Source organism: Nomascus leucogenys, chromosome 12 (assembly GCF_006542625.1).
Source record: "Nomascus leucogenys isolate Asia chromosome 12, Asia_NLE_v1, whole genome shotgun sequence".
In the NCBI taxonomy this organism is placed as follows: domain Eukaryota; kingdom Metazoa; phylum Chordata; class Mammalia; order Primates; family Hylobatidae; genus Nomascus; species Nomascus leucogenys.
In genome coordinates this window covers 32,395,822-32,418,359 of record NC_044392.1, presented here as the reverse complement: position 1 = coordinate 32,418,359, position 22,538 = coordinate 32,395,822, and the positions used below count along the sequence as shown (strand labels likewise).

The following is a 22,538-nucleotide window of genomic DNA, read 5'->3' as shown; positions in this document are numbered from 1 at the left end:
TATGTTTTAATTCATTGATAATTGATAACAGGTGGAAGTAATGATGATGAATAATTTAAGGATTGTTTTGTTGGTTCCCTTTGAATAGTGGGGAAGAATAAGGATTGGTGTTTTCCTTGACTTAAGCATTACTCATAATTATGGAGCTGTTACCATAGGTCCTTGCCTTCCCACTTGAGATGAGGTAATTATTCGTAAATGTGTCCTGGATTGTGCCTACTGCATAAGTAATAAAGGTTTCTACGTATGTCACAAGGAAAAATAGAATTATGAAAGTTACCAGGTGAGAAAATGTTAAGCCCTGGCTCTTACGGCCTCCTTACCTATGCACATTAGCTAGAATCATAGTTATTACTGAGAGGGAACTCTCATGTAATATATAATACAACTTTGATATTCATAAATGCTTGAGTAAGTAGAATAGTTTAAATAAAGTTAAGAGTAAATCGGGGTGGAAACAAGTTGGTTGAACTTCTTGATTTTCCAACAAGGTATTTTGTTCAAAAAGAGATTTCTGTTAAATACCTATTAATGATTCTTTGCGTTTTAAATTTAACTTTAATCATTTTGTAATTTGTTCTTGAATCTCTGTTACTTAAAATTCCAACTCAAAAATGTTACAGCTTGCCTAGAAATTTTATTTGACCTTAATGGAAGTATCACACCTGTTTTTTATTTCCTCAGCCTCAGTGGGCCTGAACCATGGCTCTAGTGTGTATTTTTATTGTTGATGGTTTTTATTAGTTTATAGTTAATACATGATTCTGTGTTACTTCTTAAATGCCAGAATGTCTTATTGACAAAATTAGACAAGTTAGTTAAGTTTAGACAAACTTAAAATCAGATTTTAAGAATACAGGTGGCTGGGTGTGATGGCTCACGTCCGTAATCCAAGCACTTTGGGAGCTGAGGCCAGAGAATTGCTTGAGCCTAGGAGTTCAAGACCATTCTGGACAACATGATGAAACCTTGTCTCTACACACACACACAAAAAAAAAAATACAATAAATTATTTGGTCATGGTGGCACATGCCTGTAGTCCCAGCTACTCGGGAGGCTGAGGTGGGAGGATCACCTGAGCCCAGGAGGAGGTCAAGGATGCAGTAAGCTGTTTTTAAGTGATTCACTGGAAGTTCTCCTTGTCAGTGCTACCATGCTTTGTTTTAACTAATTTACCAAACCCAGCATGTTAGGCCTTTATTTCACTTTCTGAAGTATTCCTTTGTTTATCTTTTTAAAAGTACAGTCAGTCCCAAGGCCCAAGGGGTGTTTAAACTTAGTTTACATTTCATATAGAAATGACACTTTTATTCTAATGTAAAATGTTTTGTAAAATAGAACACATTAATTATACCTCAGATATGTTTCCACCTCCTGTCTAATTAATATAACTCGAGGTTCCCAGAACATTTCTACATGGGAAAAATTTGAAAAAAGTAAATCTGTTAATTGAATAAATAGTCCTATAGTCTAGCAATATAACTTTAAGATTTACATAAGAGAATGAAAGTCAGAATTGTATTTTATGGCATTAAATAAATTAACTTTATTTCTCTCCATATCAACATCCAAAGTTTATTAGGAATTTATTTGAAGAATAATAAAAGCAATAGGACCTAACATTTAATGAGTGCTTACTGTGTCAAATACCATTCTAAACAGTTTACATGTATTCTTACTTATTTTTAAGTGCCATATAAATCATAGGTATTGAGCATGCAAATAAATAAATAAATAGTAAGGATATTAGGCATAGATCCACAGATACACTGGTAGAGTGATTTTGGAAGGCATTTCGGCTGTACAGATCTTCACCAAACCCATTAATTTTATGCTTGGGAATTTATTTGGAAAAATAACTCAGAAGTTAAGAAAAATCTGTAGGCATAAAAGTGTTCAATAAAGCCTTATTTATTATAGTGAAAAATTGTAAAGAGTCTAAATATTCAACAGTAGAATAAGAAAGTAAATGCTATATTAACTTGAAGAGAATATATTCTAGCCATAAAATAAAAAATATGTTAAGCTTACAAAATGTATTACTATTACAAGTATAAAAGGAATTCTGTTTTAAGTCTCTGTTTTAGGAGATTACATTACACACACACACACACACACATATATATATATGGTTTGGCTGGACAGTGATGAATTCACTGAAGACCAATCAGTAGTTCATGATTGTCCTTAATGTTTCTATAGACATAAAATTTCTATTGAAATATTTTTATACCACTTACCTGCACACTTATTATATATTATGCTGTAATACATTTTATCTTTTTATATGTATGTTCTGTCCCCTAAATTAGATAGTAAATTTCTTAAGCATAGTGGTCTTACCTCATAGAATGTCAAGCCTACATTAGGTACCCAGCACCATGTTTGCCGCCCATGACCACTCAGAGTTCATCATTATAACCATTGTCACTGATCTATGTGCTCATCTTTTGTCCCTTCCCTTGTTATCATTCATTTATTGTTTATAACATATATATATACACACACACACACACACACACACACACACTACATGCAAGGCATTTTATTGGGAATACAATGCACTCAAAATAAATTGAAAGCCACTAGAGGGAATGAGAGAACAATAAAATAATTTGGGTATGATATGGTGAAAGTGAGGTATAAGGATGTTTAATCTGACAGTCCAGTGTAGTTTCACTTGTGTAAGCAGGACATAAACTGTTAGGCCTAAGAATAGGATTGAATCTTTTCTTAATAAGTTTTTCAGTGTAACATATATGTTGCTTCCTCTTACTCCAAGAGTTCACAAAACAGATGAATCTCTTATGATGTAGATGGTTTCAAATATGCATATGTATATAGCTGACATTTATTTTTAACTAACATTATTGAGTGTCTACAGTATGCCAAGCATTTGATCTTACTACATTTTTTCTTACCAAAATTCTATAGCAAGGTTGTTATGATCTCCAGTTTGCAAATTAGGAAATAGAGATTCATGGAAGATTAAATTATTTACCCAGGGTTATACTAGAAAGCAAAAGTCAGAACCAAATATTCTGATTCCAAATCTCTTGTCTACTGAAGGAAAGTTTAAACATGTATCTTTTGTTGACACATGATTGTTTTGAAAATTACTTTTTCTCTGATTTTTTTTGCATTCTTTTTAGTGCCAGTAACTTTGAATATAGGGTATAGCATGTCTTAGCATTTTCTTGGCATTTCTTCTTGGTAAGTAGTTTCTGTTTTGTTTCCTTTTTGTTAGTCACCGTTACTTCATCCCCAATCCGAGGAGCAGGAGATGGCATGGAAACCGAGGAACCACCTAAATCTGTTGAAGTTACCTCTGGAGTCGAATCTAGAAAGCATCATAGTCTTCAGAGTCCATGGAAGAAAGCAGTTCCATCAGAGAGCCCAGGAGTTCTTCAGCTAGGGAAAATGCTCACTGAAAAAGCAGTGGAAGTTAAAGCTGTAAGAATATTAGTTCCCAAAGCTGCTATAACTCATGATATCCCCAACAAAAATACAAAGGTTAAGTCTCTGGGACATCATAAAGGAGAATTCCTTGGTCAGTCAGAGGGAGTTATAGAACCTAATAAGGAACTCTCAGAGATAAAGAATGTATTGGAAAAGCTCAAGAATTCTGAAAGAAGGTTACTACAGGACAAAGAAGGTCTTTCAAACCAGCTCCGTGTACAGACAGAGGTAAGAAGAGCCTTAATTGATAAAATGAGTACTACTCTTTACGTCTGGACCTTTTAAACCTGCATGTTAGAAAACTACATTTCTTTATGGGAATGTCATTCATCCTAGCTTGTCATTTCTCTAAAACGCTTCCTCTTAAATTTCTCATTCTTTCTCAGTTCTCTAGGGATACTTTATATTGGGAACTTATACTCTAAACCTCATTGAAGATGGAGGTGTGAGGTGCTTTGGACAAGACCACCAATAAGTTGTAAAAGTAGGTTACAATTATAAACTACCAGACCAAAGATTGACCAAGTCAGGCCTAGTAATTGACCAGCAGTCCTTGTTTTAAGGATCCTTAAATTCCAAGTATTTTTGCCTGTGTATACGGGATACTTGGAATAAAGAGAATGGTGGTATAACTTACTGTGTCTTCATTGTAAATGAAAAAAATCTGTAGCCCTTAAGTGTGTTGCTTTAATCTTTGCATCTTAGTAAAAATTGCCTTGCCCCTTCCCTTGTTTCTCTATTAGACCATGCATCTTTTGGCTAGATACAAGTCTTCATAAGTGAGACCATGGTTAGTGGTTTTTATACAAATATATTTTTAAGTAACTAATTTCTCATTACAAAATGTAGTACAAATTTATGTAAAAATTTTAGAAAATACAGAAAAACACAATGAAAATAGTGCCAACTGAATCATTTCATCCAGCTATACCTGCATAACCATATACATTGAGTTCATTTAGTGTTACAACCCACTTTTTTCAGTTGTTAATGTTCTGCCATGTCACAGAATATTCTATTACAGTGTCATTATTAATGGCAACAGTGTTCTTCAATAGCTATACCATATACCAATACATATTATTGGATATCTGTTTTAATTTTTTGCTCTTTTCAATAATGATGTAAAGAACATACTTAGAAACATACTGGATTACTTAGTTTGCTTTATTTTTTAAAAGTAAATTTTTAGGATGCAATAGACTAACTTATAAATGTTTAATAAAAAACATAAAACATTCTCTGCCATATTTTTTATCAAAATGTATTGGTTTTAATTTTTTTTCCTTTAACTGTTGACTGGAAGCAATTTGTTATTTTCGTAATTATTTTTACTCTTATTACAAGAGGTTCAGTTTAGGACTGTGGATATAGATGTATAGAGAGAAGTAGATTTGTTTTGTATATCGTATAGAACTTAAATATTTAATTTTACTTTTTGATAGAAACTTTAAGTCACGGAGGTCCAAAATTACACAGAAACACAGTCTCTTTTTGTTAATTTTGTTACATTAAAGGTAGTGATATTACTTTGAGTTTGTTGTATTGATTACGTTCTCTTCTAGGTAAATCGTGAGTTAAAAAAATTACTGGTGGCTTCTGTTGGGGATGATCTTCAGTATCACTTTGAACGTCTAGCCCGTGAGAAAAATCAGCTTATTTTAGAAAATGAAGCCCTAGGTCGAAACACAGCTCAGCTTTCTGAACAGTTAGAACGTATGTCAATACAGTGTGATGTATGGCGAAGTAAATTCCTTGCAAGCAGGTATTTTCTACAGCAAATAGTATTTCATTTCCTAGTTTTTGCTCCATCAGGTTTTTGATCTATAACACCAGAAAGTAGATTGTAGTGTGAAAATTTCTGACTAAGATCATCAAAGTACTTCATTTAAGATGTGGACTCTCTCTCCTCTGGATAGTCACACAGTCTCGCTAAATGAAGAAGTGATGTAAGGATCATCCCTTATTCCTGAGTTCTAGTTTACTGTGTAGTAAAAATACAATGTTTAAGACCGAAACAAAACTGTAAACTCAGACATCTAGTAAACATTAAAATCACAAAAAGCCAAACTAGATTATTTTTCCCCATTCAAATATTTGGACTCCCCAAGATAATATTATTCATTCTAAATGCTCTTTTCTCATAGTTCCTTTAACTGTATAATAAAGCTTCCCAACCTTTTTCTCTCTATGCACAAATAGAAAATTATAACATTTTTATGACATACTAGATGAGGCTACTCTCATATGGCAGTAAAAACCCTGGGGTCCTCATCCAGGCCTCTCGACATACTGGTGGTTGGGAAACTCTGCTATATAGTATGATTCTTTGTCTGTTTATCCCCTCCCTGCCTCAACTTATAGTTACCAGATAACAAGATCTGGATGTTATCCATCTGTGTATTTCTGGAACTTAGCAAAATACTTTATAGAGTATGTTTAACAATACTGATTTAAATTGAATCATCTGGAGATTTCTCACAGAGCAACCAAAGGTTTACAGGTTGTATTTGAAGAACCATTGATTGTGATGAATACATTTTTAGGAAAATGTTTTTTCATGTCTTAATATCTCTGACACTTTGTAGTAGTAGTTCACTCTCTTAACAGTCTTTTATTTATCTCCTAATTGTGCTAGTTCATTATGCTATTTGGAAAAATGAACTATTTCTTCACTTAGAATGAAAGTTAATTGAGTTAATTCTTATTGAACATTTTAAGAGGCAAATCATGCATATATTATACAAATTATTGCAATATGCAACTTTTTAACATCCTGATCAACACCAATAGTAATATTTCATTAAATTTTTAAATAAAAATTAAATATGACTTTATTGGTATTTTAATTGATGTAATCTTCTAATGTCAAAATTGTTTGCATTTTGAGGAATTTGGTAGTAACTACAGTCTCAGACTTAAATTTTAATTTTAAATTTTTCAGCCGATTAACCATACTTGAACATTTTGCTTCAATTCCATTAATAGAAAACTGGTTAAATAAAATTTTTTGTATCCAATCAGTAGAAAACATGAAGCTAATTTTTGAAAAAAGGGAATGAGATAGCTGTATATGTGCTAATATGGATAAGTCTCTAAGATAAATTATTAAATGAAAAACTAAGATTTAGAAAAGTTTGTATTCAGTATCTCTTTTTGTAAATAAAGTGGATAAATTTATTTTTAACACATATGTATATGTTGAAATATACATAAATTTTTTTTTTGAGAAGTGTAAAAAAACTTTGTTGACTGCATATAAAAGAAGGATAGGGATGCTGGGCATGAGGAAAGACTTTATATAGATCTTTTTATATTAATATTTTTCTAAGGGCAAAGAGGTAATTGAGTGGTAAGAAGATAATTTAGTTTTGTTTGCCTCTTTGAGTTTTTCTGTATTTAAAATATTTAATAATTTTTTCTTTCAAATTTTGGTCAATCTAGAGTAAGATTGAGATGTACTCCAAAAGTCATTATATAGGAAAATTGAATAACTTTTGCCTCTGCCATTGTCTAAATGAATATTTTAACTGAATCCCTTTAATGAACTCTAAGCTCATAAACATTTTTAATGTTCTTTAGCCAAAATTTAAAAACTGTGAAGTAACTATACTATATTAAATCTTTGTTAGCTTCTGAAAGTGACAGTCACAAAGTAGTATATTCATTTTTTTACACTGTATTATTGTCAGCAAATTTATATGTAAGATTTTAATCTTTTTCAGGGTAATGGCAGATGAGTTAACCAACTCAAGAGCAGTTTTACAGCGTCAAAACCGTGATGCACACGGGGCTATACAAGATCTCCTAAGTGAACGGGAACAGTTTCGTCAAGAAATGATAGCTACCCAGAAGTATGGCACTTGTTTACATTCTGAACTCTTCTGCTTTCTCCTGCAAATTAAGTTATTATAGTTTTGTTTTTTTGTTTCTTTGTTTGTTTTTGTTTTGGGTGTGTCTACATTTGATAACTTACTGAGCATATACTTTTGGTAGCATTTTAAAATAGATGCTCTGGGAGGGAGGAGGAGTAAAAAAATAGAAGGCATGCTTTTCACATTCTTAATTGGGGAAACAGTTATATCTGTAGTAGAAGGATTCTCTGGATTTAAAAGCAATTGCTTGTTTTAGTTGTAGTCGTACAGTTTTTGGTAGAAGCCAAGGAGTGTACCTGTCTCTTCTGTGGAAGGAGATCTTTTTGAAGACTTCCTACAGTATTAGAGCTTCTTTTCATGTCCATATACTCCAGAACTATCAAAATTGATGGTCTTCCTTAAAAGCCTTTTGCATTTTTATATAGTTGATTTATTACAGATAGAATCAGTAAGTGTCAAGGAGCAAATTATAGGGGAAATTAGAAGAATGAAAACACAAGAAACCTCTAACCAGTTTAATCAGGAAAAAAAGAGAAGATATACATTACCAGCATCAGGAATGAAGGGGGTGGGGGGGTACAATATAGACTCTATACACATAAAAAAGATAATACAGAAACATCATTCTCAGTAAACTATCGCAAGGACGAAAAACCAAACACCGCATGTTCTAACTCATAGGTGGGAATTGAACAATGAGAACTCATGGACACAGGAAGGGGAATATCACATTCCGGGGACTGTTGTGGGGTGGGGGGAGGGGGGAGGAACAGCATTAGGAGATATACCTAATGCTAAATGACGAGTTAATGGGTGCAGGAAATCAACATGGCACATGGATACATATGTAACAAACCTGCACATTGTGCACATGTACCCTAAAACCTAAAGTATAATAAAAAAAAAAAAATAAGAAATGTTACGAACAAATCCATGTCAATAAATTCAGTAATTTAGATGAAATGGACAAACTCCATGAAAGACAAACTACCAAAGGTTACTCAAGAACAAATAGATAACCTGAGTAGCGCTAACCTATTAAAGCAAATATAATTTATAGTTAAAAATTAAATATCTCCCAGTAAAGGAAATTCCAGATCTAGATGGATTCACTGATGAATGCTAGTAAACATCTAAAGAAGACATAAAACCAAATTTACAAAAATTATTCTAGAAAATAGAAGAGAATGAAACAATTTCCAACTCATTTCATGAGGCCAGCATTGTCTTGATACCAGAACCAGAACCATTAGCCAAAAACCACCAACTAATATCTCTAATGAACATAAATGCAAAAATCCTTAACAGAATTTCAGTGAATCAAGTCCAACAATACAGAAAAAGTTTTATACATTATGACCAAGTAAAGTGAATCCCAGGAATTGTAGATTGGTTTAGCATTCAAGAATCAATTAATGTAACTCACCAAAAAAGAAAAACCATATGAATATTCCCATAGTTGCACAAATTATGTAAGTAGTTTCTATACTAAAAGGTGAGAACGAAGAAAAGTACTATTTGTTCAATGATTTTCAGACAACAACCTAGTAGATTAACATATGCTTTCTGTAGTCTAACTTACTTGACTAAGACATCTGAATTTATGGAACTCTGAGAGAGAAAGGGATCAGAGAAAGATGTTATATAATTTCAGAAATATTTTTATTACCTATTTACTATTACTTTACATTTTGCTCTCTTACTAATGTCCAATGTTCATGTGTGTTCTATGCAGATTATTGGAGGAGCTCTTAGTTTCTTTGCAATGGGGAAGAGAGCAAACTTACTCCCCTAGTGTACAACCCCACAGCACAGCAGAGCTAGCATTAACAAATCACGAGTTGGCAAAAGCAGTAAATTCTCATCTTCTGGGAAATGTTGGCATTAACAATCAAAAAAAGATTCCATCAACAGTTGAATTCTGCAGCACCCCAGCTGAGAAAATGGCTGAAACGGTAAAATATTTTCTTTTGTGATCTGTGGAACTTCTAAGACTGTCCTCTTACTGAAAGGTGACATATCATGGAAAGCATTTGGCATTAGGAATTAGGAAATGTGGGATCTAAAGCACTCATGCTATTGAATGTGTTATCTTGGAGAAAATTATTTTCTCTTCTGAGCTTTAATATTTTCTAACACTATTGTTCTATTTTTAAGGACAAAAAAAGTAATTGTTTTGAAAGAGTTCCTGTGTTTTAGCTATTGAGTCACTCATAATCCTTTTCATGAGTTCATTTTGATATAAAAACCACTGTGTAGAATTTTTAATGTAGATTAAATTAGTAGATTCATAGATTAGATTACTTCTGATCTAAGAAATTACTTAATTTCCACATATAGATGGAAATGTATCAAATACTACAGAACAGATAGTATAGTCCTGGATGAATTCAGGGTCCATGCAGCTGGCTTGTCAAATACTCATCTCACATTTCTGTGACAACAACCAAGTTCACCTTTGTTACAACTCCCATGTCCCCATCTGGGTCCCTGCCAGTCGTCATAACTCTTGCACTATTAAAATCTTCAACTCAACATCTCTCTCTCTGTGATCTGTGATCTCAACTTTTTTTCTTTCCAACTCTGATTCTTCATTCTGACTCCCTGGATGTGAATACATCTTTGATCACATAATTGTTTTTATTCCCTCGGTCCCTGTATTTTTTTCTGTATCTCATCAGCTCACTCTTCTAGTTTCTCTTCCTGCCTAGCTTGCCTAGACTCTATTCTTAAGTGCCTTACTGCCTTATCTTCCTCTCCAAGTACGCTACAAACCCTAGTCCTGTGTCAGTTCAGCTGTTTGCCTTTTTGTTTCAGTACCCATCAAATACTACCTCACATTCAGCAGATGACTTTCTTTCCTAATCCACAGAGGAAAAAGGGGACGGAGGCAGAAAACTGCCTGAAGGTCTCATTTGATATCTAGAAGCCTATCTGTATGGCAGCATACATTTCTCTCAGAGGAAAAGGTGTCCTTCCTATTCTTCTAAGCATACCTCACCTCTAGGCCCTGGCTTCCCCCTCAACAGTTATTCCTTCTCTCTGTTGGCTCTTTCCTTTTGGCTTAAGAACATGTCCAAGCATCATTCATCTAAAAAAGAAAAATCTTCCCTCTATTGTAAGATGTCTGGATATGGCTTTATCACCTTCCTTTCACATCCAAGAATCTTGAACAAGTTGTCCAGACATGTTTGTACTTAAACACCATCCATTCCTCAATTCCTACCGTCACTTAAATCTGTAGACTTCCTGCCCCACTATTCTCAGTAAGTACTTTTAAAAAGGTCATCAACATTTACTATCATATCATACTGTAACGAGCATTCCTTCCTGGAAACTCCCTTGACCTTTGTAACATCACTCTTTCTTGGCCCTGATGCTACCTCTCTGAGCTCTTCTTCATAGACTTTTTTCCTCCTTTAGATGTTGATGTTTCATAGGAATCTGTGTTCCCCTTTTCAAAATCTCTTCGTTTCCTAAACACCATACTCTTGCAACGATTCACTACTTTTGTGACCATTGTTTCTAAGTTTTTGAGGGGGAGGGGCATCCTCTTCCTGTGACCCCTCTTGAGCTTTCTTTACATATTTTCTCTATTCTCTTGGTGTTATTCTGTTACTATAGCTTTATGCTTATGACTTTTCCATCTCAGACTTTTTTCTGAGTCTGAGAGATTTATATCCAGCCAGGCATTTTCATCTACTTGTTCCACAGATGGCTAAAAATATAACCTCTTTTCTCCTTGCTTTTGCATTTGTACAGCCCCCCTCCCATAAAAATCTCCTCCTTTTCCTGTATTCCCTATCTTGATGAATTATACCTACTCTATAGTGCTGTTTTCAGATTTCCATAAAAAACACATATAAAGCCTGTAGCAGTTTCCAATATATTGTAATTTCTCAATAAATGGTAGCTATCATTTTTACTATTTCCTTCATTCCCCTAGTCCTGTTGATTTTGCAGATCTTACCAGTTTTTTTCTAATTTATCCCCTCCCAAGTTCAAACACCTGACTTCCAGCCTAGCCCACTGCAATTGCCCCCGCACTGATAACCCTGCCCTCCTAGCTGCTCCTGCCCACCCACTACTGCCAGAGAGTTATTTCAGAAGGCCAATTCAGTCATCAAACAGTACCCAGTCTCCCTCACTATTGAATCAGAATTCATTCACATTGTATAGAAGGCTTTTTATAATCTTTCTTCCATCTCCCCTTCTCAAGAATCATTTCCCAAGTGTCACTACCCACTGCACTTCACATTCCAGCAGGGTTTAACCACTTTTCATGATGCACATAGGCCATTGTATCTCATGCCTCTGTACATACTTTTTCTTGTCTGGACTGCCCTCCCCACACCTCTTTTGTTGCCCAACCTCTATACCACCTTTAAGAACCTGCCTTCTCTGAATCTTGCTGGCAATCTGAAGTGTTCCTTCTCCATCCTTCCATTGTACTTTGCACTTATATCTATAATTGCTCTTTACTGTATTAAATTATAACAGTTTTATTTTCCATCCCTCTCCCAAACTGTAAACTCCTAAAGGGCTGGGGATTTTGTGTTTCTATGTTTCCTCAAGGTCTGGCCTAATCCTTTGCACGTAGTGAGTGCTCAGCTATTTACTGAATGAGTCAGTACCTAAAATTAATCATTTTTATCCAAAACTTTGTTTCTTCTTTTCTATTCTCTTTGTTGGGAAATTGTGTCACTGCCTACTTAGTTGCTGCCAGTAGCATTTGGCGTAGTTGACCACTCCCTCTTTCTTGAACTACTCTTTCCGAGGTTTATATAACCTTATACCTTACAAGCTTTTCTCTTTTATCCAACCATTTTATTTCACTATACAATGTTAGGTATCCTCAGGGCTTGATTTAGATCCCCTTCTGCTCCCAGTCCTTTATCCACCACATTCTCCTATTTAACAAAACTGACAGCCCTTCTTCCTTAGTGTCTCTTAAACTTTTCAGTCCCATTGCTTCAAGGTGCCATCATTTCTTAGCTAGATTATTACAATAACCTCCCTTTTTCTGTTCTTATGTCTGCTTATGCATACTGCTTCCCCCATCCCCCACACTGTGTATAGAATGATCTTTCTGAAAGGCACCCTGCATAAAATCCTTCCCCATCACTTTCAGGCTAAAATACAGAAACCTTTCTGTTCATATTAATGGGTCAGTCTCCTGCTCCTGAATTCCCTTAGCATTTCGTTTCTCTCTCTATAAAGACCTATAATGTAATAATATCTTTATAGTATTTGAGAACTTATTTTCTCTTCTAAATTTATAAGCAATGTTAAGGTAAGCCCTTCATCTTTGCTTATCCTCTAACACCAAACAAACTTCCATAAAAATAGAAGGATCTCAAAAACTAAATTGAAAAAGCAGTCTAGTTGAAAAATAGAGGTGCTAAAGTAAGTTGATGGCTCTTAAATGATGCCAGGACATTCTTAGAGTAATGATAGCTCTTTGGGTTTGGTGGTAACTTAGAAGGGAAAAAAAAAAAATCTGCAGGACCACATGACCGCTAGGGAAACAAGCATCACCAACCATTCCAGAAAGCTGCTTTGAACAAGCCTTATATAAGAAAGAGAGAAAGCACTTTTCCCAATTCATTTCACAGTTCTTTCCAATTGCAGTGCTTGCTACCTTTGTACCATAACCCAAACACATCATGTGGTGATGACTGGGAAAATAGGAACATGAGAATCGAGCTGTGAGCCAGGCACGTTATCCCTGCCCTTAACTGGAGAATTTTTTTCAGCTCAAGAGTTCCTGTTTTGGGTCTCAGTAAAGGAGACAGATTAGGAAAAATCAGAGCAGAAGAAGAATTAGGAGAGCATTGTGTTGTGGAACCCAGGAAACAAAAAGTGGCTGTAATCATAAAATACTGCATATAAATTAGAAAAAGAAATGAAAAGCCATTGATACTACAAATAAAAAGTTATCAAGGATTTTGAAATATCATTTCCATAGATGAATAAAAACAAAATCCTGATTCTGAGCAGTTGAATGAAAGATTGAAGAGGGGAAGTAGTAAGTCCATTTTGGTTAAGGAAAAAAAATTGACATCACTTAATGATATAATTGACATATAAAAAAACTGACATCTTGGGGGGCCGAGGCGGGCGGATCACAAGGTCAGGAGATCAAAACCATCCTGGCTAACACAGTGAAACCTCATCTCTACTAAAAATACAAAAAATTAGCCGGGCATGGTGGCGGGTGCCTGTAGTCCCAGCTACTTGGGAGGCTGAGGCAGGAGAATGGCATGAACCCGGAAGGCAGAGCTTTCCATGAGCCGAGATCGCGCCACTGCACTCCAGCCTAGGCCACAGAGCGAGACTCTTAAAAAAAAAAAAAAAAAAAAAAAAAAGACATCACTTAATGATATAACCTCATTTTCTTCTATGTTTTCCTGCTTTCCTACCAATATCTGTAAAACATTAACGTCATCATTTAAAAAAATATGTAACCTAGATAATATAGTAATTAGACATCATTGTTAAATTTACAGCTTAAGGAAGTAAGTTGTCTTTTCAATCAGAGTAGTCATTCAGTTTTTTTAGTAATAGTTACATATTAATGAAGTGGAACCTTTTAGGTAGGTATACATCAATGAAATCAGAGGCTTTTACCATCTATATTGCATACTTCTGACATTATATCTTATTTTCCTTAGGTTCTAAGAATTTTAGATCCAGTTACCTGCACAGAGAGTTCACCTGATAATCCATTTTTTGAGTCTTCACCAACCACCTTACTTGCTACAAAGAAAAATATTGGACGATTTCATCCCTATACTAGATATGAAAATATAACTTTCAATTGCTGCAATCACTGCCAGGGAGAACTGATTGCCCTTTAACAGTCAATACATTGGAGGCATGCTAAGGTACTTGCTTATTACCCAAGAGTCATTATTGGGAGCTGGGGTTCTTACAATGCTAGAAATAATATCACTTCCTATTTACATAATGTATACACCCAAAGATGTTTTATGTAGTAGACTCCAGATTACCCTTTCTTAATAAATATCTCAGGGTAAGGAAAGAAAGAAACTGTATAGATATATTTAAAATAGAGAATACTTTCCAAGTAATACATGATACTTTTCCTAAAAGACTCTAAAAGAAAAAGATTCTGTAACTCTCTTTTAAGCACTAAATTATTGTTTATCTTGCTGGATATTTTATATGAACAGTGTTAATTTAGGTGCACTAAAGCAAAGGTAGGCAAACTACAACCATGAGTCAAATATGGCCACACCCATTCATTTGCTATTGTCTAAGTTGGTTTTGCACTACAACTGCAGAGTTGAATAGATGCAGCAGATCCTTTACAGAAAAAGTTTTCTGACCTCAACTCTAAAGTAATTGTAGTAGGGAGCTGGAGGACTTTCTTTCCCTTTATGGTAATTTTTTGAGCTACAAAAGAGCCTTGCAGAAATGAGTGAAGGGATTAATCTTTTAAAAATAAATGATATATATTAGGAAAATAAAAAATATTTTAGAGCCAAGTTAACAAGTACTTCAGCAAAACTTGCTAGTATTTTATGCAGGGGATTCTGTATTCCAAATGGACACAATCTGACATATATAAAAGAAACAGATTCTTAACTGTTGACTCTTATTTAGCAAATGCAACAGACAAGAATATCCAACTTGATATTTATAAAAGGTAGACTTTTCCAAAAGTGTATAAGCTCAAAGAAAAAAATGCAATATCAATTAATATATATTATGTAATATATATTATTGTGTATTTGTGATTAGCCATCATAAATGCCCATTGCTTGGCCTTTAAGAATAATCACAAAATATTTATATCAAATTATACAAATTTGTTGCAGAAGTGCCTGTCAGAGAAGTCTTCAAAAGACAAACCTGGTCAAATAATAATAATTGTAATGTCAATGATTTTTTTTGTCTGACTCATCTGAGTTATATTTAGTTTTCAAGTGGCAATAAATTTATCTGCCTTCTTTATTGTGACTATTCCTTTTTTCCTCCAGAATTAGTGCTCTGGTTTAGGTCTTTGTCTAGCTTAACTACTTCCAATTGATTCTTCAGCCTTTTCTTTTAGGTTTACTTACTATAAAAGTCTCAGAAGAAAACATAAGGGGAAAGCTTCATGACATTGTATTTGGCAATGATTTCTTGAATATGACAACAGAAGCACAGGCAACAAAAGAAAAAAATAGATAAATTGAATTTCATCAAAATTTCAAATTTTTGTGCATCAAAAGATGCAGTGAAAAGGCAACACAGAGAATGGGAGAAAATATTTGCAAATCATATATCTGATAACCGTCTAGTGTCCAGAATATATAAAGCACTCCTACAACTCAACCACCAAAAAACAACCCAATAAAAACTAGCAAAGGGGCTGGGCATGGTGGCTCATGCCTGTAATCCTAGCACTTTGGGAGGCTGAGGCAGTCGGATCACCTGAAGCCAGGAGTTCAAGACCAGCCAAGCCAACATGGCGAAACCCCATTTCTACTAAGAATACAAAAAATTGTCCTGGCGCAGTGGCTCACGCCTGTAATCCCAGCACTTTGGGAGGCCGAGGTGGGCGGATCACCTGAGGTTAGGAGTTCAAGATCAGCCTGGCCATGATGGTGAAACCCCGTCTCTACTAAAAATACAAAAAATTAGCTGGGCATGGTGGCGGGCACCTGTACTCCCAGCCACTCGGGAGGCTGAGGCAGAGAATTGCTTGAACCTGGGAGGCGGAGGTTGCAGTGAGCCGAGAGCATGCCACTGCATTCCAGCCTGGGTGACAGAGCGAAACTCTGTCTCAAAAAAAAAAAAACACATTAGCCGTGTGTGGTAGTGGACGCCTATATTCCCAGCTACTGGAGAGGGTGAGGCAGGCGAATTGCTTGAACCCGGGAGGTGGAGGCTGCAGTGAGCTGAGATCGCGCCATTGCACTCCAGCTTGGGCAACAAGAGCGAAACTTCATCTCAAAAAAAAAGAAAAACAAAAAATTAGCAAAGGACCTGAATAGACATTTCTCCAAAAAGGATATATAGATGGCCAATAAGCACATCAAAAGATGCTCAACATAACTACCCATTAAGGAACTGCAAATTAATACTACTTCACGTCCATTAGGATGGCAGTTATCAAAAAAGCAAATTATAAATGTCAAAGATGTGGAGAAATTGGAACCCTTATGTGTTGTTTGTGGGAATGTAAAATGTTGAAAACAGTGTGGCAGATCCTCAAAATATTAAACATACAGTTACCATATGGCCTAGCAATTCTGCTTCTAGGTAGATTCCCAAAAGAAAGCAGAAACTGGAATAGATATTTGTACAACAGTGTTCACAGCTGCATTATTCACAATAGCCAAAAGGTGGATGTAACCCAGTGTCCATTGATGGATGAATAGATAAAATCTGGTATGTACATGTGAAGAAATACTATTCAGCCTTAAGGAATGAAATTTGATGCTACAATGTAGATGAACCTTTAGAATATTACACTAAGTGAAATAAGTCAGACACAAAAAGTCAAATGTCAAATGATTCCATTTATATGAGTTCCTAGAAGAGACAAATTTGTAGAGACAGAAAGCAGAATAGTGGTTATCAGGAACTGGAGAGAGTGTTAGAATGGGGAATTTTTATTTATTGGGTATAGAATTAGAGATTGGGATGACAAAAATGTTCTGGAGATATAAACAGTGATGATGGTTGTACAACAATGTCAGTCTAATGCTACTGCATTGTACATTTAAAAATATTTAAAATGGTAAATTTTACACGTTACGATTAAAAAACTAAAAAAATTATATACACTTTTGTAACCACAAACTAGTGACACACTTCTGCAACTGTTGGTTTAACAGTGTCAATAACAATAATAAAGATAAGAGTTAGTGAGCTAAATTTAAAAAATAAAAAAGATCTCAAATCAGCAATCTTAACATAACACCTTAAGGAAATAAAAAAAGAAGAACAAACTAAACCCAATGTGAGAAGAAGGAAGGAAATTAAGATTAGAGTGCAGACAAATAGAAAATAGAAAAACAAGAGAGATAATCAAAGAAGTCAAAAGTTAGTTCTTTAAAAAGAAAGACCAAATCTGTAGCCATACTGACTGAGAAAAACAAAACACGTAAAACTAAAATCAGAAATGAAAGTGGGGACATTATTAGTCACCTTACATAAAGAAAAACTGTACACCAATAAACTAGGCAAACTAGTTTACAAATTCCTAGAAAGACATGTATTAGTCCACTCTCATGGTGCTACAAAGAAATAACCTGAGTAATTTATAAAGGAAAGAGGTTTTCAAAAAGGGAGAATTATTCTGAGGCTAGACCGTGTGATGCTTTTACAGTGCACTTAAAAAAATTTTTTTCCAAACGAGAGATTTCTAAGTGTCTAAATTACACTTTTTCTTAAAAAACCCAGAGTAGCTTCTGTTGCAGTAGCTATTAATGAAGAAAACAGTGAACCAAGAAGAAAAAAACTTTTGCTCAAAATGACAAGGTCCTAGGAGAGAAATAAAAACATAAAGGCCTTTTAAATACAAGCATGCACACATGCACACATACATTTACATATCTTGGATGTTAGCTTTTAATTAAGCTGACTTAACCACTGAGCTCCTAAAAATTATATTTTCCTTTCCAGAGGCCTCTCAGCAGGAATGGACCCAATACCTCCCATTTTTAAGTTTACATGGTATCAAAAGGAGTAAGACAGATACACAAACAAGTGGAGACAAATTTTGGACAATACAAGCGGAAGTGCAGTCGGGCAAAACATTCAAAACCTGATCTCAATCAAAAAGCAACGCAGGTGTATAACCAAGCCTTATTATTGCTTCCCGTGGCAGTGCCGGACAAATGGCTTAACAAGCCTAGATGGGAAAACAATAGGCTCCCAGCATACCACCCAGTTAACTCACCCTTTGAGTTCGTTCGCTCCTTATCTCCATTCTAACCCAGTAGTGTAAGGGATGTGCACTTTTGAGCACAGGAAAGCCTTCAAGGGGGTCCATGGGAAAATCTCACCTGCAGCTGCTGGGATCCCCCTAAAGACTGTCTCCTTGCAAGCCACTGGCCACTGAATGCAGCACCATTCCCGTCTTTCCTGGCTGGCATGCCAAATTTTGTTCCCAGACCAAACTGAGGTTAGGGCTGCTGTTTCTCGTGGCCCAATAACTAGATGCAAATGAACTGGGGAGGAAGGGAGTTTTCACTTCTGCAACCGATTACAGGGAGAAGGCCTGGAAATTATCACCAGACCAATTCAAAATTACAAAGTTTTCCAGAGCTTATATACCTTCTAAGCTATATGTCCATGTGTAAGTGTGCATTCATCTAAGGATGTAAGTGATTAACTTCTTTTAATCTACAACTAAGGTCTGAGTCCTATAGGCCTTCCTCTGGAGCCTCAGTAAATTTACTTAATCTAAATGGGTCCAGCTGCTGGGGCAGTTACCCTTGTCTCCTGCTAAATCACGGAGGTTTGGGGAGTTCCTTCAGACCCCCAATAAACTTGTTTGTGGAGGCCTGGGGAGTTTCTTCGGACCCACCGTAAAACTTGTTCAATCCTAAACGGGCCCTGTTAAGAATTCCTTTATTATTTTGTCAGGCTTTAAGCCCCAGGAAAGGCCTAGGCAAAACTCTTGATGGGCTTTTGTGACATCCTAGCCTTTGTATAAGGCGACTGGCTTTTAATATTTAACTTAACCCTTCAGTCAGTAGTGAAACTTGTTATGGAGGCCTGCATTAGTGAGACCTGGCCTGCCACAATCCTGTGTTCATGTATTGAAAGACTATATTAAGATGACAGTACTACCCAAAGCAGTCTACAGATTCACTGAGAGCCCTATCAAAATTCCAACAGCCTTTTTGTAAAAATGGAAAAGCTGACCATCAAACTCATATGGGATTGTAAACGCCATGAATAGCCAAAACAATGTGGAAAAGGCCAAAGTTGCAGGACTGACACTTCCCAGTTTCAAAACTTAACTATAAAGCTACAGTGATCTAAACCAGTGGGCTGCTGGCACAAGTACAGATGATACTAACATACAGATCAATAGAATAGAATTGAGGCTTCAGAAATAAACCCATACATCTATGGCCAACTGACTTTCAACAAATGATGCTGCAATAACTGAATGTACACATGCAAAAAAAAAGTTGAACCTCTGTGATATTGCAATAGAAGAAATACATATTTTGGTCTTGTACCAGTTTCCTGGCACAGAGCTCCTAAAACCCTTGCAACATCCCAAGGTGTGAGTGTCTTTCTATGCTATTGAAATGACTAATGTCTGGGGGATCTGGATGGGGGGTGGTTGCCAGGAGGAACCAACCAAGTAATTAGAGAGTAGACCTCCAGGGGAGGGGGAAGTCCTGAAGGTTAAGTTGATTACCAGTAGCCAATGATTTAATCAGTCATGCCTTCATAATGAAGCCCCTCACTCCATAAAAACCCAAAAGGTTTAGACAGCTTTCTAGGTTGCTGAACATGTGCAGTTAGCAAGAGCATGGAAGCTCCACGACCCTTCCTCCATACCTTGCCCCACGAATCTCTTCAATCTGGCTATTCCTGAGTTGTATCCTTTTAAAAAGAGAAACTTAAGTGTTAGTCTCTGAGTTCTGTGAGCCATTCTAGCAAGGTACTGTGGGAACTGTAACCGGGGGACCTATTATTTGCAATTGATGTCTGAAGTGGGGGGCAGTTTCATGGGACTGAGCCTGGGTGTAGGGTCTGCATTAACTCTGGTTAGTGTCAGCATTGAATTGTAGAATACCTAGTTGGTGTCTGCAGAGAATGGGGAAATTGCTTGGTCTTGGGGAAAACAACCTAAACATCTGGTGTCAGAAGAACATCTGGTGTCAGAAGTGATGTACTGAGTATTGAGAGTATAGAAGGAAAAACAGTTTGTTTTTTCTTACTCTGCCTCACACCATATATAAAAATTAAGTAAAAATGAATCAAATTGGCCGGGTGCAGCAACTTAAGCCTGTAATCCCAGCACTTTGGGAGGCTGAGGCAGGTGGATCAGCTGAGGTCAGGAGTTTGAGACCGGCCTGACCAACATGGCGAAACCCCGTCTCTACTAAAAATAAAAAAAATTAGCTGGGCACGGTGGCGGGTGCCTGTAATACCAGCTACTCAGCAGGCTGAGGCAGGAGAATCGCTTGAACCCGGGAGGTGGAGGTTGCAGTGAGCTGAGATGTGCCACGGCACTCCAGCCTGGGTGGCTGTGAGACTGTCTAAGGAAAGAAAAAAAAAAAAAAGGTTTTTGTCTCTGTTTTTTGAGATAGGGTCTCACTCTGTCACCCAGGCTGGAGTGCAGTGATGCAATCTTGGCTCACTGCAACCTCCACTTCTGGGGTTCAAGGGATTCTCGTGCCTCAGCCTCCTGAGTAGCTGGGACTACAGGTGCATGGCACCATGCCCAACTAATTTTTGTATTTTTAGTAGAGACAGGGTTTTGCCATGTTGGCTAGGCCGGTCTCAAACTCCTGGCCTCAAGTGATCCTCCTTCCTTGACCTCCCAAAGTGCTAGGATTACAGGTGTGAGCTACCGTGCCCAGCCAGAACTTTGTCTTTTAAACTTTGCCAGAATGCTTACAGTGACTGTCCATTCTCCATCATACTTGTATGCTTACCTTTGTCCTCCACCCCTTACATGCTCTTACATGTATCAGAAGTACTATTCCTCTACACACTGGATTCTTGTATACTCTTAAGTATCACATATTCTACCAAGGAATGTAATCTTTATAATATAACTGAGAGAAAGGATTTTGCAACCATATAGATCAGTCTATGTGAACAAAATGTTCATGTCTATATAGTTTCCTCCTCTGCAGAACGACACTCATAGGGTTGTCATATGATTACATTATTTATATAAAGCATTTATAATACATTTTAAAATGTTTTAAGCTCTCAATAAAAGTTGGCTAATTTTGTAACATACCTACCTAAAATAGTATTACACATAATTGCTATTTTATCATTTCAAGTTTCATTTCAGATTCGGGGATACACATGTGCGTTAGTTACATGGGTATGTGGCATGTTGCTGAGGGTCCAGGTATGATTGGTCCCATCACCCAGGTAGAGAACATAGTACCCAATAATTAGTTTTTCAACCCTTGATCCCTTCCCTCACCCCCAGGAGTCCCCAGTGTCTACTGGGGACATCTTTATGTCCATGAGTACACAATGTTTAGCTCTCACATATAGGGTGTAATTTTTTAAGGTACTAACGGGTGGAATTAGGCCTACCCTATTGCTTAGCTTGCCATGATTATTCAAATCCAAAGTTGACATAAATAGGACTTTAAGGCCTTGAACCAGGCTTGTTTAAGGAGTCACTCCTTCAGCCTTATGAAATGTTCCATTGTAATTTTTTAACAATAATAGGAAGTATGAATAGAAATCTGTACCTTTCTTGTGTTTTCAGCTAGAAACGTTAATAAAATAATTTAGAAGTAGAAGGACATAGAATTCATTTGTTGTTCAATTTGTTGCACAGACTAAGAGATGGCACAACACGTTACAATGCTGTGAGAAAAAAATTTATTTTGTTCTAGTATTAAAAAAACAAATTCACTGTCAATAAAAGATAAATACCATTTCCATAATTTAGAATACAACCAAAGTACACAGACCATAAGAAATTATATCCAAAATTTTGATAGCAGCTGCCCACTGAAATATTTAATAGAAACGTTCAGTTATAATGATCAGTAAAACGAAAAGGTTTGGCTTCTGACATATATAGGTGGTGCTGTAACTGTTTAGAACGCTTAGCTTCTAGTCGGAGCTGTCTAGTTCTCTCTCTGACAGCTTGTTGCTCTGCCATTTTTTCTATCCGTTTCCTTCTTAACCATCTGTAGAAAGAGGCATGATCAGATTTGGTGAGTATCGACCTGAATACACTCTTCATGCTATAAAGTTACTACTATAGACAAAATAAATGGACATTTCTTTACAATGAAATACTGTCACAACATAAATTTTTAAGTATTAACTGAAAAATGTAAAGATTACACCCAAGGCTCATACAAGAAAGGACAGTTAGATTTGGGGTCAAATGTTTGAAATTGTCTGTCTTATGATGAAACTGCCAACTTAATTGGTTTTTTAATAATAAACACTATTTTATGTGTGCTGTAGATTCTATTCTTTTTTTAGAAACAGGATTTCTTACTATTTGGT

At 35.9% G+C, this 22,538-nt stretch overlaps 2 protein-coding genes across 5 annotated transcripts in view; one reads left to right on the top strand and one right to left on the bottom strand.

Moving 5' to 3' along the window:
• BLZF1 (basic leucine zipper nuclear factor 1) overlaps positions 1-22,538 on the top strand; it is a 28,884-nt gene that overhangs the window by 5,336 nt on the left and 1,010 nt on the right. Inside the window, exons 3-7 of one of the 2 annotated variants that reach the window (XM_003258837.4) lie at positions 3,248-3,687; positions 5,025-5,224; positions 7,185-7,313; positions 9,070-9,289; positions 14,009-14,221. In XM_003258837.4, the coding sequence (XP_003258885.1) occupies positions 3,248-3,687; positions 5,025-5,224; positions 7,185-7,313; positions 9,070-9,289; positions 14,009-14,194 (1,175 nt within the window). In that variant the 3' untranslated portion in view covers positions 14,195-14,221. Of the gene's footprint in view, positions 1-3,247; positions 3,688-5,024; positions 5,225-7,184; positions 7,314-9,069; positions 9,290-14,008; positions 15,315-22,538 lie in introns of those variants that run through there. The other variant, XM_030824007.1, reaches the window with a different exon arrangement.
• The window catches only part of CCDC181 (coiled-coil domain containing 181), a 31,062-nt gene continuing 30,397 nt past the window's right edge, over positions 21,874-22,538 (bottom strand). For all 3 annotated transcript variants that reach the window (XM_030824005.1, XM_030824004.1, XM_030824006.1), the window contains exon 6: positions 21,874-22,210. In XM_030824005.1, the coding sequence (XP_030679865.1) occupies positions 22,051-22,210 (160 nt within the window). In that variant the 3' untranslated portion in view covers positions 21,874-22,050. The remainder of the gene's footprint in view (positions 22,211-22,538) is intronic.